This window comes from Cupressus sempervirens, chromosome 1, assembly GCF_028749045.1.
Source record: "Cupressus sempervirens isolate cs-2001-9-10 chromosome 1, ASM2874904v1, whole genome shotgun sequence".
Classification (NCBI taxonomy): domain Eukaryota; kingdom Viridiplantae; phylum Streptophyta; class Pinopsida; order Cupressales; family Cupressaceae; genus Cupressus; species Cupressus sempervirens.
In genome coordinates this window covers 746,557,068-746,575,570 of record NC_143118.1, presented here as the reverse complement: position 1 = coordinate 746,575,570, position 18,503 = coordinate 746,557,068, and the positions used below count along the sequence as shown (strand labels likewise).

At 31.9% G+C, this 18,503-nt stretch overlaps 1 protein-coding gene across 1 annotated transcript; it reads right to left on the bottom strand.

Annotated features, from left to right (window-relative positions):
* Positions 1-871: 871 nt before the first annotated feature.
* Positions 872-2,618, bottom strand: LOC149580055 (geranylgeranyl pyrophosphate synthase 7, chloroplastic-like). The gene has a single exon (XM_089788699.1). The coding sequence runs from the start codon at positions 2,303-2,305 to the stop codon at positions 1,127-1,129; it is 1,179 nt and encodes a 392-aa protein (XP_089644825.1). The 5' UTR covers positions 2,306-2,618; the 3' UTR covers positions 872-1,126.
* Between the last annotated feature and the right edge of the window lie 15,885 nt (positions 2,619-18,503).

Sequence of the window (18,503 nt, the reverse complement as noted above, 5' to 3'; positions counted from 1 at the left end):
GGATAAGTTAGTCAAAATCAGTGTTATAATAGTGGAAATAATCAAGACAAGTGTGCACCAACTAATCTAATCTGCACCTACTAATCTAATTTGTGTGAAAATATGAGAATTGTTTTATGTGGAGATTGTGATGTTTAAATCGTCGTAATCAAAATAATCTTAAAATAGAAGAAAAAATAAAATACATAATTTATCTATACGATTAGAAACAAACATCACACAATAGTTGATTTTTTTAAAACAACAACAGAAATAATAAAGAATATACCAATCATAAAATAATTATTACATTTGAAACATTCTAATCAAAATGAACTTAAAGAGAAAAAATGGATATTACATTTCTTTTGATTTATTTTTTTCAATTTAAGACATAAGGAAACCTTATGGTTTTGCTGAAGAATGGTCATACAACTATCAACTATGATGATACAATGCTAAGGTTGTTGGGAGAAATAATTATAGAATTAGCATAAAAAACTAAACGAATGACCAAAAGCTCACTTAAGATTTTACTTTAAATATCACTTCTAGAATCTCATCTTTTCACTTCATAACAAATATTAACATTTCAACCACTTCATCTAAACTCAGACTAAAGTGAAATATTTTTTTCAATAAATAAAACCCCACAATACTGAAGAAAGTAGACTAAATGAATAAAATATCTAATACCATCATTCAATAATTGCTTTTTTTAAAGCAACAACAGACAATATACCAGTCATAAGGTAAGTATTTACATTTAAATCATTCTAATAAAAAAGAGACTAATACAATTATCAATTTTTTATCTTTTATAGGTAAAGACAAATGAAATTATTATTATTTTTATCATACGAGTAACAATTGTGACCAGACAATACTATGCTTATTAACAGAAACAATCATAAGATTACCATAAAAAACCAAACCAAAGACCAAGAGCCCAGTTAAAGTTTTCCTTCAGATATCAACTTTTGGGATCTCAGCTTTTCAACTCCACAACAAATACCAATATTTCAACCCCTCCATCCCAACTCCTCGGACTGAGGCAAAAGAGTTCAACTTTTCAACAAATAAAAAACCCATCATAATACTGAATACAGTTAAAAAACCATTGGAACACAAAACAAGCAGCTTATTTCTAGTTTTGTCTGCATGCAATGTAATCTGCAAGACCCAAGAGAGGTGCAGCCTTAACAGGATCAAAGCAAGAAAGCTCATCTTTAGCCTTTCTCACCAAATCAGCACAATATTCCTTAGCCTTCTCCAAGCCCATAAGCTTAGGGTAAGTGGCCTTGTCAGCAAACAAATCCTTACCAGCAGTCTTGCCCAATTCTTGTGAAGATCTTGTTACATCAAGTATATCATCCACCACCTGAAAAAGGAGCCCCACATAATATGCATATCTCCTCATCCTCTCAATCTCCTCATTTGATCCACCTCCAATGATAGCTCCACACACAACAGAACACTGCAACAGCATGGCAGTCTTGTGGATGTGGATCCACTTTAGGGTTTCCAAATCAATAGAACCATTCCCTTCACTCACTGTATCCACACACTGTCCCCCTGCTACTCCATGAGATCCCACTGCCATGCCCAATTCAGATATAACCCTCAAAACCCTAGAACACTCCACACTCTTGCTTGTAGAAGCTGCAATGTGCTCAAATGAGAGCCCAAGCAGAGCATAGCCTGCAAGAACAGCAACAGATTCACCAAAGACCTTGTGATTTGAGGGCTTGCCTCTCCTCAAGTCATCATTGTCTATGCAAGGCAGATCATCATGAATGAGTGAGCTTGTGTGAGCCATCTCCATTGCACATGCAGCTGCCATGGCCTCATCTTGTGTTCCTCCCACAAGCTCACATGCTGCAATGCATAAAACTGGCCTCACCCTTTTCCCTCCTCCAAGGAGAGAGTACCTCATGGCCTCATGCATCCTCCTTGGGGAGCTAATTGGGACTGCCTTGTCCAATGCCTCATTCACTGCCACTGCCTTGGACTTCATGTACTCTTTCAGATCAAATACACTCTCCTCCTCCTCCTTCTCAAACGTCTCAGCCAAATCAACCATATGGGCCATTGCTTTTTTGTATTGGGATGGTTCAGAATGCTTATACGGCAAGGACCCATTTTCTATTTGGCTTCTACAAACTATGTTACTACTAGAAAGTGGGCATGACACTGAATGCTTGTAAGGAAATGAAAGGCCTACACTATGAACATTCTTATAACAAAGCATGCCCATTGTGGGTTTATGCATTGCTCCATTGAAGCTAAGGTCATGGCAGCTTACTGCAATTGGATTGCAAGCCATTCTTCAAGAGAAGCGAGGAAAGAGGCTTACACTTTTTATGTGAAGCAAATTGCAAAGAAAGAAGAATACTGATAGAAGATGAAGAGGAAAATGGGGTTGGTACTTAAAACTTTTCTCCACACTTTCTAGAGAGGTGGAAAAAGAGGCCAGGGAGCTGAGGCTTTACAGTTGAGGAAGCTCATCAATCTTCTGAATTAGGTGTTTCTAATCTCATATTTGAAGATGCCTCTTGTTAGATTCTATCTAAGAAACGACAAATATTCTCTGTAGAGTTTGATGTGGGTGGACTGAACAGTGTATCAACTCAAACCGAGTCATCCTTTTGGCATGAATCACATGGTGAGCTTTATGGCAATATGAAAAACAATGCTGCCTTTATTTGTTTATTTATATATATTTTTTAATTGTAAAAGGAACCACCGTACCCACAGCCATAGGAGGGTACATATTTCAAAGCAAATATATTATTTAATATTATTGGAAAAATCTTATTTTATAGCTAGTGTTCATTCATCCTTGGCATTTGTGATATAACGGAGCAGATTCTATGATATAACTTGTATATATATTTGATATTGTTTTTGAATTAAAATGAGCCACCATACCCAAAATTATAGGAGAGTAGATATTTGATACTATTTATTAAAGTAAATATATTGTTATATAGTTCTAAGAAATTTTGGAAAAGGCACACTTTCATTTATTTAATATTATTGAAAAAATATTCTTATTTTTTTATTGTTAGTGTTGATTCCTTTTTGAGTTTGATATTAGATCAAATTCTATGATACGACTTCACATAGATTTGGCTTTAAGTCATATGAGTTACATAGCTTTTACTTTTAAGTAAATATATTGTTATAGTTTTCAATAAGAATATGTACACACTTTCATTTGAATTATTGAACAACTTTCTTATTTTTTAGTTTTGATTATTAAAGCAGTCAAAAAATAAGTTATTATTTTTCATAAAATAAATCTTATTTTTAAGTTGACGTAGAGTCATTATTTGAGTTTGAAATATTATGAATGAGATACACTATAGTATGATTGTATATATATTTTATATTATTTTAATTTTATGAATTAAATATATTCTTGTAAAATTCATTAAATTTAGAATAGACAAATCATATTTTATATACTATTATTAAATTCTCTTATATCTTTATACAATATCGATCAATTATTTGAATTCATTTTAGTATATACTAGATCACAAGATGCAACTCGAGTTGGCTTATTTCAATTTCAAACATCTCTTAAGCCAATCTTTCTCAAAATTGTTAATATGTCACCTTGTGATCCAAAATCTTGAGTTGAGTGACAAGAGTCCTATATTTATTGTTTCTCCCAAAGATTCAAGTAGAGGATCTTGAAATCAAATGAAAGTTATAGTTACAAGATCACTTTAGTAATGTATTGGATTAAAGATCACTTGAACATATCCATAGTCTACAACATAATTATTAATTGAGACATTTTGTTTTCTAAATTGTTGATCTTGAAATATCTATGCAATAGGAATACTTACCAATATTAGGAACAAGTTTAAGACGCCACTTTTAACATTCTCTCATGTCTCAACCACTTGTCCTACATCATTGTCATGTGGCAAACAAAAAGGTGTCAGAAACTAATATATAATGTCCTCTTATGAAAGGTTGGATTCATTACTAGACATAGGGCACTTTGCCCTATACAATTATGATAGTTCCTAAACTCTAGCTCTGCACATCTAATCACGACCGCTTAATCTAGATGACCTTTTTGCAAGCCTAAGCAATTGACACTTATTTCAACCTTACGCAAAGTAACCAAACATTGTTGTTTTCTCATCCACTTGATAGAACCACCAAATATAATGAAAATATATTCTTTGATGGATCTTATATTCCTTACCAAACTCAATTAGAATCCACAAGTGCATAAATAGTCACTAAGCATCAACTCCCTTCCTATGTTAAACATGATGACAAATGGAGTACTCATAGGTACTTCACACATGCTACATCCTAATATTTTGGTCTAGGATCAATCATGAAAAAAAAAACAAAATATTTCACTATTGAGATGATTTCTTATTTTACATTAAATTCACAATAATTGATATTTGGTACTATGTATATATCATCCATCTTACTAGAACAAGTAAAAGACTATTGATCTCCATTCCTAACTTGTTCCTCCTTAGTATTTCATCTCAAACTATGTTAAAAGCTGAGAGATTAATTCATAAATCATAATTTTTTCTTCTATAGTAAAAATTAGATAATGAATTATGTGATCATTTTGTTGGAATCATCGCTGTCATTACACCAAAAGCTCAAGATGTCAATGAACGCCACAACAACTAGAGACATGGATCCATGGGAGGTGATTAAGCACATGTCACAAATCCATCGGTCTATACTAAACAATACCTTTTTCCTAGAGGGGATGGAAGCACCAACCTCCCAACAATCCCCCCTTTAGCACAACCCAAGATATTTGAACTTGTAAACCAACACTCTAATACCACTTGTTGGAATCACCATTGTCATTTTATCAAAAGCTAGAGTTGTCAATGAACATCACAATAATTAGAGACAAGGATCCACAAGAGGTAGTTAAGAACATGTCACATATCCATTGATCTATGTTGAACAATACCTTCGCTTAGAGGGTACGAAAGCAGCAACCTCTCAACACCTTTTCTAGATAACACTTTAAAAATTTATTTAGGACATATCAATTTGTTATAATAATCATTCCCAATACACAGTCTCCTTTAAAGAAACTAAAACACAACAAATATATAATGTTCGTAAAGGTAATGATGCTTGGGAAATATAATTATTTAAGCGAGATGCATTTTCTATTTAAATCTAAAACATTCACTGGAGTATAAAGCTTTTGGTTATTTAAATTTATCATTTTTTTCTTAATTGGTTTATCTAATAAAGATGTTAGCTTTTTCAAGGACATTACTTAGAATTGGAAGCACTAATTCCAAATTATGGGAAAAGTGTGTGAAGGTTAATGAAGGAGATAATATGCTTATATAATAGAAAGAAAACTATCTAATAAGGGAAGTTGAACTGTATATATTAATTAGATAATTTTATGAAAGTATGCCTTCTTAAGTCTCATTTTCTGAACTTAGATAATGTGATTTTTTTATTAATAAAATAATATGACATTTTCCTTTTAGAGACTAGCAAACATATTTCTATACATATAATGTAATAATAATAATATTAATAATATTAATAATAATAATAACAACAATAAAGAAAAAGAACAACTATAAAGCATCATAGATAAAATAATCTAATTTATATATCAAGAATTTTAATCTTATTACAAATGTATACAATGCTTATACCACATCTACAAAAGATATAGATCTAATGTACAAAATGATGTAATTTATAGAGATATGTAGAAATATAATGATAGAGAGAGTTGGTGAGATAAGAAAAAATTAAGAATCATTAAACTTTTAAAGAGTAGAAATGTTAATGTCATATTAAGAAATATTTACATAACTAATAGTACTTTTAAAATAAATAATAGTAAATAATTTGGCATCTAATGAGAGAATATTGCTTATTTTAATTAATTGTATGACTACATAAGTAATTGGCCGACCTTACCTAATATTTAGTAGATTAAAAGTAAATTGAGAGAATATTACTAATTTTAATTAATTGTATGAGTACATAAGTAATTGGCCCACCTTACCTAATATTTAGCAAATTAGAAGTAAATTGACAAATTGAGTATCTATATTCGTGGAGCCTTTTAATTCTCTTGTTTATTGTACGACACTAGTACATATTTTAATGATATGTACAATTTAATTTTTAATTTTTTTTCTCATCTTATTATTATTTTTCTTAATGAAACACTCACAATTTACTCGTGTTGTAGGCTCTTGTCTTTTGTCTTACTATTTTTAATATAAGTCAATAGAAAAATAAATAAATGATAATTTTTATAATTATTTAAATAAAAAGTAAATTCAAATTAAAGAAACTTTGTTCAAAACTTTTAAATTTATAATATGATTAATTGAATTAGTAAAACCATTAAACTAAATAATTACGATGATTTACCTATCTTTAACAAGAACTAATAAATAATAAATAAAAGAAATCAAATAATTGTAAATTACTAAAAGATTTCTTTTCCATATTTTTCTTAACATTATCTCCTTTTAATTAAAAAAAAACAAATCCTATATAGATCAATTCAATTTAAACAAACCCTCCATGACATCAAAATCATCAAATATAAATTTGACAAGATTATATTATCTGAAGCGAAAATTTAGGGCTGATAATTCTCTCGTGTCAATATATAGTTTAAAAATTGATAGTTCTTTGTTTTGAGTTCTTGTTGATGGGCACGCGCGAGAAATAAATTTAAAAAATGCGTTTATCATTTGAGAGATTTGGAAGTAAAACGCAATTCAAACACACGTTTGAAAGGCAAATGGACATATTTGCAATGACACGGGAGAAAAACGTTTTGAAGCAGAATTCATTCTATTGGGCATTATATTTTCACACTTCTACATTACTTTTAAATTAATAAAAATGGTATCTAGATAGTCAATTTAATCATTTTTTTGGGTTTGCTCTAAGATATGACAAATCCCTATGTTATCCCATTGAAAATAATATAGATACATATAAAAGTCGTTTTAGCTACATATTATGATCTTGATTTTGATAAGATTTGTTTAATTCATTTTTTCTTGAGTAATTATAATTTGATTTAAATCTATTTTAAGAATACTAATAATATTATAATTATAATAAGTCTTAGGCAAGAGCTTATAACGTATTAGTAAATTGCAAGCCTCTAATCGAGAGGTGTTGTCCAATTATATATATATATATATATATATATATATATATATATATATATATATATATATATATATATATATATATATATATATTTTATTATATTTTATTTATGAAGAGTTAAACGATTTATCATTTAATTTAAAAGATTCTCGACATCATAAAAGAGAAGATTAAAAAGACCTAGAAAATTTGAATTGAAGAGAAAACTCTAACCAAAGTAAAATGATACACTTATTTATCTACATTAGAGTCCTCATCCACTTCTACAAGCTTGTCCACCATCACATCTTTTTCTCCACCTTCGTCAATCTTTTCTTCAATAGACCAACCTCCCTTGAGGCCAAGTCAATTCTTATTTTGTTATTCTCTAGAAGAGCCTTGCCTTTGTCATACACCACATGAATTGTTTCAGCCACATTCTTACTATGGGTAGGCTACCAAGGTCTGACTTGATGCTAATCGAGATGTGGATCGAGCTTCTGTCCAAGGAAGAATTGGACACCTTATCCTCACCAATATGCTTAGAATCTTCACTCTCTAAGGCCTCTTTCATAAGCTCTTTTTGGGGTTTAACCTTTAGATGGGTGAACCTACAGAGGGTGTTGGTCTCCTCATTGATCCCAAAATCATAACCAATTTGCATTTTTTGTTTTTTAGCATACTTGGACTTGCTTCTAATGGGATGAGTAGACCTCTTATTGCATTTTTCCTGCTTACCCTTGATGGAATTGGGGGAGATATCTTATTGGTTTATAAGAGAAGGGTTTTTATGTTTACAACTAGGGTCAGGGGTGTCCATAGGTCTAGCCAAGTGTGGGGTGGAAAATTCAAGCACCTTTTCAACAATAATTAGGCAAGGAAGGCTTAAGTGTTACATAACTAGGAGGGGAGAGGGGGGGAGGGGGCAGATTCAATTATAACTAGTTATCCTATAGGCCTTCAAAATTTCAACACAAACTTAAACTTTCACTTAACTAGCTCGGTAACCAGATTTAACATTCAACTTAATCTTTCAACAAACTATTAATGTCATATACCGAGTATCAAAGTAAACTTTTAGCTTATAATGAATTGCAACAATAAAAAGTAAACATGAAATTGTTGAAAATAATTGATTAATTGTGTATTATTTTTGATGTTACACAAAATGTCATATCATTGCAAGTCAGTGTATGTTGAGCTCACTCAGGCATTGAAGATAGTTTCTTGTGTTTGCCGAGCATTCTAGTGTTTGCCTAGTTCAGAAGTCAGTATCTACCGAGTTCACTCAGTCATCAAAGGAAAGTTTGCATAAGTTGAGTGTTAACCAAGCTCACTCGGCTAATGAAGGAAATATTGGATGGAACCAGTGTTAATCGAGCTCACTTGGTTAAGAAAGGAATTTTGTAAATATACAGTGCTAACCGAGTTCACTTGGTTAACACAATAAAATCGCTTTGAGTTAGTATCTACCAAGCAAGGTTAGCTAACAAAGAATTTTTTTGTTTTGTCATATTGAGTTCAATCGAATTGTTTGTTGGTTCTAGCCAACCGAAGAGATGAATATTAATTATTCTAAGTTTTATTCAAGCCGACTTGACAATGTGTAAGATCAAGTTGAGGATTGAATTTGTGAACATAATAGAAGATTTGATGATGCTTAGAGGAAGCGAATTGGAAGCATAAGTAGAATATCCTTGTTGAGTTGCAAAGATACATTCAATTAGGAAGGATCAAGTATACAAGCTAGAATTGAGATCTATAATCAATAATTAAGTTGCATTAGAAATCAAGTCATCTCATTGTTACTTTCTAACCCTTGTAGCAGTGATCTGAATCTCTTAACCAAGTTGGCTTAACAACTATTTGTAAATCCTCTAACAAAGTGGCATTTCTATTTGAAGTGTCTAAATAACTCTAACAAGACCACTCCTAATAGGGTGATTAAATCTTCTGATAGGGTCATACCTAATAGTGTGTTTTGTAACCTTTAATAGGGTTGGCTCCTAACAAGGCTTACTTCAAAAGAGTGAAAATCAGTAACTAGTTGCAATTGGTGGTTTTTTCCAAATTGGGTTTCCATGTTAAATCTTGGTGTCAATTGTGTTCATGCTATTTCTTTTATGTGTATGCAACTAAGTAAGACTAATCATAGATAATATCTTAAAGATTTTCATGTTAAGCAGTTATTGAGTTATTCTAATGTTTACCAAGTCACAATAGAATACCGTTTAATCAGAGTTTTGATTTGTATTGACATCTAAGGGATCTAGGATTTATTTTAGTGGTAATTGATTCACCACTCCCCTCTTAGTTACTCCTCTTATATTTCCAAAAATTTGTATTAGAGCTTCTTGCTGCTTGCAGAAAAGATTTCAATGGCCTAAGCTAAAGATTAGGATGTCTTACAAATGGGAGATCCCAAAGTTGAACAGAGACAACTTTGTAGCATGGAAGGAACTTATGAAGTTACACTTGGCAACTATCAGTCATTCAAGTTTGAAATACTTAAACACTGCTTATAAGACTCCTACTGGTATGTTTGTGGAAGAAATTATTGAAATGAAAAATCGTAATATCATGATGATTGACATAAGCATCAGCTCTTAACTATCCTAAATTTGATGAAGTCAAAGGATATGTTGCTACTCATGAAATGTGGACCAAACTAAAGGATATCTATGGAGGTGATGATACTGTAAAAATAGCCAAGGTAGAAAGCTTGAGAGGCAATTTTGATTAGATAGAAATGTGAGGCCTCGTCCCGACCCATCGTAGCATAATGATACATTATTATTTTGATACTCACGACTCGAGATGTCAAGACACTAGCTGATGCTTGAACATATTGTATTATTTCATGTTGTGTGATGTTTACTTTCAGATATTTGAGTTCATTAATTAATGCTTTATGAACATGTATGTTGATGAAGTAGGTAAATGTAGGATTAACACTTTGATTATGAAATTGTAATGATTAAGAATATGAGTAGGACGAGAGAAACCTTGATTGATTGAACGATGTATGTTTTAATTTATGTGATTCCCTGATACATATATACATATGTGCATGTGATTTTATGGGACTACTAATGTGTGCAATGAGTGTGCAGGATATTTTAGCCGAGAAAACCCGACAGAGGAATGGATCCCTATGTGCCATTCATGGAAACCTTGTTGTTTGTAACTTAATTGTATTGTGAGATGTATGAATGTATCTTTCCGTGATTAGTAAATGTTAATGTTCCATAACTATGTTCTTATAGTGTCACTTGATACTCATGAATTGCATATGCATTCCAACATGCTAGTTAGGGTTATATGTGTAACCTTTGGACCTAAGTTAGACTAAGTTAGTGTCATTTTCACTAATTTTTTTTTAATCGAGTTTAGTTACCCCTAATCCAAATTAGTGCTTAATCTGCATTTTGGAATTGTTAGATGGTCCTAAATATTCCTATCTTTTGTTGGGTCCCAAATCAATTCCTAAGGTCTTAAATCATGAAATCTTTATACCCAAGGGGTATGGGTATGGGTTGGGGGCATTTTCCACCCCCTAAGCCCCTTTTGTTGACTTTTGAGGTCACTCAAAAAGTCTATTTTTTCCTTAGTGCGAAAATTGAAAATTGTTACCATGAGTTGAATAACCTCAACTCCACTTAGAGGTTAACCTTAGGTTTGGTTGAGTTAGAAACTTCTAGATTTTTAGGTGAGTGGAAGAAGTTATTTCCCCTTTTGGTGGTTGAGTTTGTATCTTATTTAGAGGCCCTTTTTGAATAACTTTTGGTTGTTACCCAATCTCTACTTTTAGAGAGAAGTCTTGGAAGATTGAAGGCAAGGAAAGAAAAGATCTTCTCAATTTGTTCATTTTACCATAACCTCTTTGTGAAGGTAGGAGTTCTTCATCTCCTTGTTCATGTTGTTCATGTTCTCATGATGTTTCATGCTTGGTTCATGCTTATGCTATTGTGTTGCTTAATGGTATGCTTGTATGTATGTTGGCTTTACTTGGGAAGGATTGAAAACATGTTTTCTTGAATGCTTTTCTTTCATGTTTTGCTTGAATTTTAAAGTTTTCTTCTATGGGTGTTTTGGAATTACTCACCCTTGGATAGGGTAGAAGTGGCCAATTTGGGGAAAGGTATTTAGTTGGACTCCAACAGTGTAGAGTCTATTATCAGGACGAGAAGAGGGAGAGAGGGTAGGGTGTTATGGGCCCCTACCTATTAGCACAAACCACATATGAGTTTTGGCATGTAAAAATGGAAGAACGGAAGTTCTTGAAAATAGCCTCGATTGGGCACCTATTTTGGTGTTGTGTCTGACATCTCCTATTAGAAAAATCCACCTTTTCCTAGTTTTGATTCAATGTTAAATCCTGTTGTGAAAACCTAGTATGAATATGAATGTCTGATTTTGTCTCCTTGTTATGTTTGTTTGTCACCTAATCAGTTTTTTGTTCCCTCCACGACCTCAGTGATGTATTACAAAAAATGAAATGGGTCCCTTGTTAAGGGCCATGAAGGAGATTTAATTTGATTGTTGAAATTTTGGGATTGAAATCCTATGTAAATTGTATTTTAAAAACCTTTGTTGTAATGGCAACGACGCCGGGTTTTCTTCCTGGTTCTTTCCCGGTGGAGCCTTTGAATCAGGTTGTCAATAAAATAGAGCTTAAGTGAAAAAATAAATTAAAAAAATAAAGTAATAATAATAATAATACCCCTTTGTCACAAAAAAATAGTTTCTTGAAAAATCTATACTTAGCATAAATTAAGACTAAAAAAATAATTTGCCCCAAAGAGTAAAAAGTCTCTGGTTTTTGTATGCAATATGATTTATTCTCTTATTACAATAGAGAATATTCCTTGTAGATATTTCATTTTGATTTGTTTTAAAAATATTATTATATACATACTTATATAGGAAATTATATAAAAAAGAGAGAGGAAATATTTAAACCTTAGTCTAGCTAATATCCTACCAACTAAACTTTGCATTTAACTCCTCCTTACCTTGGTGCCAGCTCTTGGAATGGGCTTGAGAAAGTTTAAAAGAAAAGTCAAAACACATGATTTGGGGTGACATCACCTTGTACTTCCCTTATCTTTATGCAGTAAAAAAATCAAGGATGGAAGAGAAAGTGTTTTTGCCTTGGGGACTGCATTTGATTAATACAAACTTCCCCTTGTCCTTTGGGTCGCCTGTAGTAGAAGTTTCAAGCACTGTTTATGTGGGTCATTCTACCCATAGTGCACCCAGTCAGTGCTTGGGCAGCACACCCTTGTCCTTGTTTGATAGCTTGTAGGGTGTAGAGTGTAGTATTAGGTGGGGGGGGGGGGGGGGGGGGGTTTGTGGTAGGTTTGGTTTATGTTTTAGTTAACTAAGAGATTATTATTATTGTTTTTTTGTTAGTTATGGTAATATTATATATATTGATTTAGTATTAGAAATGAATGCTTATTTAATAAAATTGTTCTTTTAAATTTGTTTTCAAGTTAAAGGTAAATAGATTGTTTTAAAAATTAGTTCTTTTTTTTTTAGATTAGTTTAGTTGTTTTAGTTAGTGTGTTAGTTGTTGTTTCTTGTTAGTATAGTATTGGTTTAGTTTGTAAATGTTAGTTTAGAATTAGAGTTATCTTAGTTTAAGAGATAGTGTAGTTTAGATTTGAAATGTTTGGATTTGAGATTAATCTAGAAAATTAGATTTTAATTAAGTAAAAATTTAATTAGTATTTTCAAAGTTTTCAAGTATATTTCGTGTTAAGTATTATCTTGTTTATTAAGATAGCACTAATCGAGTAGTTCGATTGTAATTGTTAAATTTAGATTTAAATTAAATAGAGTTTTTAACCAATAAGTTTGTTATGTTTAAATCAAGTTTATGTTAGACTAATAAGATGATGAAATCTATTTGCATAATTAAATTTAGGATCAATTTATATTGTTGCTCATATAATTTCAATATATTGTTGAAATCCCAATGTAATAACGAACCAAATGTTTATACCAATTCAATAACGAGAATTTAATTTTATCGATGTATTTCCTCCTCAAGATTATAAACTTAGGTTGTATTGTAGAGAACCTATACTTTAACTATGAACGCAAACATATCAACTTAGATTATTTTAATTATTAGCTTAAAAAAAAAATACGTGTGTTTTGTGCCCACGTATTTTGGGCATGACAGGAAATGAGAGAGGATGAAAACATTGCAAAATATGTTGATAGAATCAAAGCTAGTGTCAATGCTATAAAAGCCTATGTAGGAAGAATTGATGATGTAATAATAGTAAGCAAGGTACTCATAACCCTTCTTCCTATCTATGCAATCAGAGTGTTTGCTATTCAAGAAATGAGATGTGATCCAAATAACAAGATATCTTTGGATGCTCTAGTTGGTAGATTGACAACATTTGAACTAGATAAGTATGATAATTATACTCCTAGTACTAGCAATCTTGAGTCTACATTTGAAGCTATGAATGAAGAAATAGAATAGGTAAAGAAGAATAAGACTTGTACTCTTGTTCCAAGACCCAAGGATAAAAATGTAATTGGCACAAAGTGGGTATTCATAAATAAGCTAAATGAAGATGGAAATGTCTCAAGAAACAAAGCAAGGTTAGTTTGTAAAGGTTATTCTCAAGAAGAAGGTATTGATTATGGTGAAACTTTTTCTCTTGTTGCAAGATTAGAAGGTGTTATAACTTTACTAGCATATGCAACACACAAAGGATTTAAAGTTTATCAAATGGATGTAAAATCTGCATTCTTGAATGGAATTCTTGATGAGGAAGTCTGCATAGAACAACCTAAAGGTTTTATAGATCCTAGAAAAAGAGATATGGTATGAAAATTACACAGAACATTGTATGGTCTCAAAAAAGCTCCCAGAGCTTGGTATGAAAGACTTCATAACTACTTGATAAAGATTGGTTTTCAAAGAACAAATGATAACAACAGTCTGTACATCAAAGAAAGACCATAAAAGAAGATTGTTTTGGCAGAAATCTTTGTGGATGACACTTTATTTATAGGAAATGATGACTTATGCAAGGCATTTTTAGAAGAGATGAGTAAAGAATTTGAGATATCTATGTTTGGAGAGATAAAATTCTTTGTTGGATTGCAGATCCAATAGAAGAATGATGGTATCTACATTACTCAATCCAAATATATCAAGGAGATATTAAAGAATTTTGGTATGGAAGATTCAAGACCATTTGGAACACCTATGTCTACTAGACATGAGCTTTCCAAAAATGATGATTCCAAATGGGTAGATTAAACCACATACAGATCAGTGATTGAAAAAATTGCAATATGTAGTGCACACAAGGCCTAATATTGGATTAGCAATTGGTATGGTGGCACTTGAGATTCTTAGCAAATCCCAAAGAAAATCAATTGATAGCAATCAAGAGAATCATGAGGTATCTGAAAGGTACTAAAGAATATGGATTATGGTACAAAAAAGGAGGCAATTTGGATTTGAAGGCTTTCACATATATGCTAATTGGGATGTAAGTCTTCATGACACAAAAACCACAAGTGGTGGAGCATTCTTTCTTCATAAAAGACTAGTGTCTTGGACAAGTAAGAAGCAAAATTGTATTTCTCAGTTCACAATAGAGGCAGAATATGTGGCAACAACAGTTAATTGTTTAAATGTTGTTTGGTTCAAGCAATTGTTGGTAGGTATGAAGATAGAGATCAAGGATCCAATGGTTATATTCTATGATAACACAAGTGTAATTAATATATCAAAGAATCCTGTAATGCATACCAAAACCAAGCACATTGCTATAAAATTTTTTTTGAGAGAATTGGTACAAGATAAAGAGGTAAGATTGGAATATGTGAATACTAAAGAGAAAATTGCAGATATATTCACTAATCCATTACCTAAGGATGCATTTTTGTATCTAAGAGGTAAGTTAGGGCTCATTCCCATATCCAGAGCTCACTAAAATAAGTTTACGCCCACTCTACCCCTTAGGGGCCACCTACCCACTATAGTTGATTCCCACCCAACTATAGTTCCCTCTGCATGCACCACCATGGAACTATAGCTGGGTTGGGTGGGCAAGAATAGATAGTTGTTGGGTGGGACTATAGCTAGGAAAGTTAGGTGGACCCTATGAGAAAAGCATGTTGAAGATCATTCGGTTGATGCAGTATTGACAAAGGCACATTGCAAATGAATTAGTACATGAGCTACATTGATATTTACTGAATATTGTCTTTGGCATGAGATGTTGAAGAGGGAGAAGTTTGCTATCATATCTCATAGAATTTTATAGAGGGAGAGTATATATTTCCAAAGAACTTGGTTTGATATCAGAAGAAGATAGTGAAGACAGAATTTTGCAGATGGGGGGAGAAACTGAAGGTAGAGCGAGTTCACACATAAAGGGAGTTCTCAAGGATGAGAATCAGAATGAAACTAAGGATATGTTCCTTACTTTATTCTTTCTCTAAAAATTTCATTGTGTTATGACATGTTGTGTTGCCATCAATGCCAAAGAGGGAGATTGTTGAAAATAATTGATTAATTGTATATTGCCTTTGATCCTACACAAAATGTCATATCAATTCTAGTCAGTGTATGCCAAACTCATTTAGGCATTGAAGAAAATTTTTTCTATCCACCGAGCATTCCAATGTGTGCCTAGTTCAGAGGTCAATATCTATTGAGTTCACTTTGTTGTCAAAGGAAAGTTTACAGAAGTTGCTTGTGTTAATTGATATACTCAGCTAATAAAGGAAATATTGGATGGAACTAATGTTAACCAAGCTCAATTGGTTACCAAAGCAAATTTTTGAATATGCAGTGTTAACCGAGTTCACTTGGTTAACATAGGAAAATCACTTTGAGTTAGTATCTACCTAGCAGGGTCGACTAACAAAGGATTTTCTTGTTTTGGCATATTGAGTTCAATTGAATTGTTTGTTGGTTCTAACTGATTGAGGGGATGAATATTAATTATTCTAAGTTGTATTCAAGACAACTTGACAATGTGTAAGATATAAATATAAGGTCAAGTTGAGGATTACATGTGTGAACATAATAGAATCTTTTATGATTCTAAAAGGAAGTGAATTGGAAGGATAAGAAGAATATTTTTGTTGAGTTGCAAAGATACATTTAACTAGGAATGATCAAGTATATAAGCTAGAATTGAGATTTGTAATCATTAATTCAGTTGCATAAAAAAATTAGGTCATCTCATTATTACTTTCTAACCATTATAGCAATGATCTAAATCTCTTAACCGAGTTGGATTAACAACTATTTGTAAATCTTCGAACAAGGTGGCATTTCTATTTGAAGTGTCTAAAGATCTCTAACAAGGCCACTCCTAATAGGGTGATTGAATCCTCTAAAAAGGTCACATCTAACAATATGTTTTGTACCCTTTCACAGGGTTAATTCCTAACAAGGCTTACTTCAGAAGAGTGAAAATCAGTAACTAATTGCAATTGGTAGTTTTTCCCATATTGGACTTCCACGTTAAATCTTGGTGTCAATTGTGTTCATGCTATTTATTTTATGTGTATGTAACTAAGTTAAGTAAGATTAATCATAGATAATATCTAAAAGAAATTCTTTTTAAGCAGTTATCGAGTTATTTCAATGTTTATTGAGTTACAATAGAATACTGTTTAATCAGAGTTTTGAGTTATAGTGACATCTAAGTGATTTGAGATTTATTTTAGTGGTAACTAATTCACCCTCTCCTCTTAGTTACTCCTCTTATATTTCTAATAGAAATAACATGCAACACAATAAGCATCCACACAATTTTGACACAAGTATTTAATGTGGAACATTCTTAAGGGAAAAAACACTTGAAACTAACAACCCAAAAATTTCACTATTATGAAGTGATCTTTGTTAGGAGAAAACCTTGATAAAAGGTCACAAACACATTGTTAATGTGACCTTGTTAGAGGGTTTTCACAAAAGATCAACTAGACCTTATCACTCTTGAACATCTATAGAGTGATCTACTTTAAATAACTTTCAACACATTTGACATAATGTCACCATACAATGGATTTACAAATAAGACTATTAGGTCCACCCGATTAAGAGATTTTTTGCTATAATGGTTAGAGAGTAACAATGAAATGATCTATTTAGGTTTAGCACTACCTTGTGTGTTTAGATCTCAATTTCATTCTATCTCTTTCCTTTTTCTTCTGGATGATCCACACACTAATAGATCAACTTAGTACTCCTCTTGCTTGATCTTTACAATGCAATTCTTCTTGGTTATCCTCTAGTTATCACCTTCCTTCTTCAAATCAATCAACAACAATGAACAATGCTTTCATCCCTTAAATAGAATTTTTTTTGTTGCTAAATCATAATCATCAGATCTTCATCTACCTAAGATTCATTGAATCTAGACACTCAGGTACACATCTTCACCTTGAACTTTGTCCTTCAATTCAAATAATCAAATATCCATCATGAAATCTTCTTTAAAATTCTGCAACTTTTGACCTCATATCTAACCTCATCCTTATCTTTGAAACTTCTCAAACATTCTTTATTTTTAGTAGATGCTGGCCCCAGATTAAATATACTCCAAGATTTTCTTCCTTTCCATCACTCGGTTAACACTACACTTCGTTCAGTCAATAGTACTCTCGGTTAACACTGATCTTTCTCTGTTAATACTGCACATTCTTCACTTCTTTATCAAGTGCTCAGTGACAACTATAGTAGCTTGGTTAATACTAGACTTCTTCATTCATCAACCAATATTTCTTGCTTATACATCATCTCAACACTTAATCAAATCATGTCAAACCAAAATTATACTATCAGAATCTAACTCATTCAAGTATCCATTGAATACCATACACTTATTGCAACTTACATCATCATTATACTTTCTTCAAATCCTCTTCATCAATCAAATGACATGACACTCTATTGAATTAGCATAATGCCTCACCCACTAAGGCTTGACATCAATGACAACATAACAACTTATATGAAACATTCACATTCATTAACAACATTACTAGTTGAGGATATCAATCTCCTCCTTTGGAATTGGTGACAATATATACATACATTACATTTAGACATTATAAAGCAATATACCATTAGATACCAACACATCTTCATCTTTCTAACTTCATTCAAGTTCTCTGCAAATTCATGATCTCTATGTCAGATTCTCTATATTAGGTTCTTTTCTCAGTCTATAACAATCTTATGCTCCCCCTTTGGATATACTTCTTTGTTCAACATCATCTTCAACTCATTCTCCTCTTTTAGCTATTTATCACCCTTTGGGTGTACTCAATCATTCATTCAACTTCAACTCCATACA

Excerpts from the sequence above, each read along its gene's own strand:
- LOC149580055 (XM_089788699.1), bottom strand. The coding sequence starts at position 2,305 with ATGGCTTGCAATCCAATTGCAGTAAGCTGCCATGACCTTAGCTTCAAT.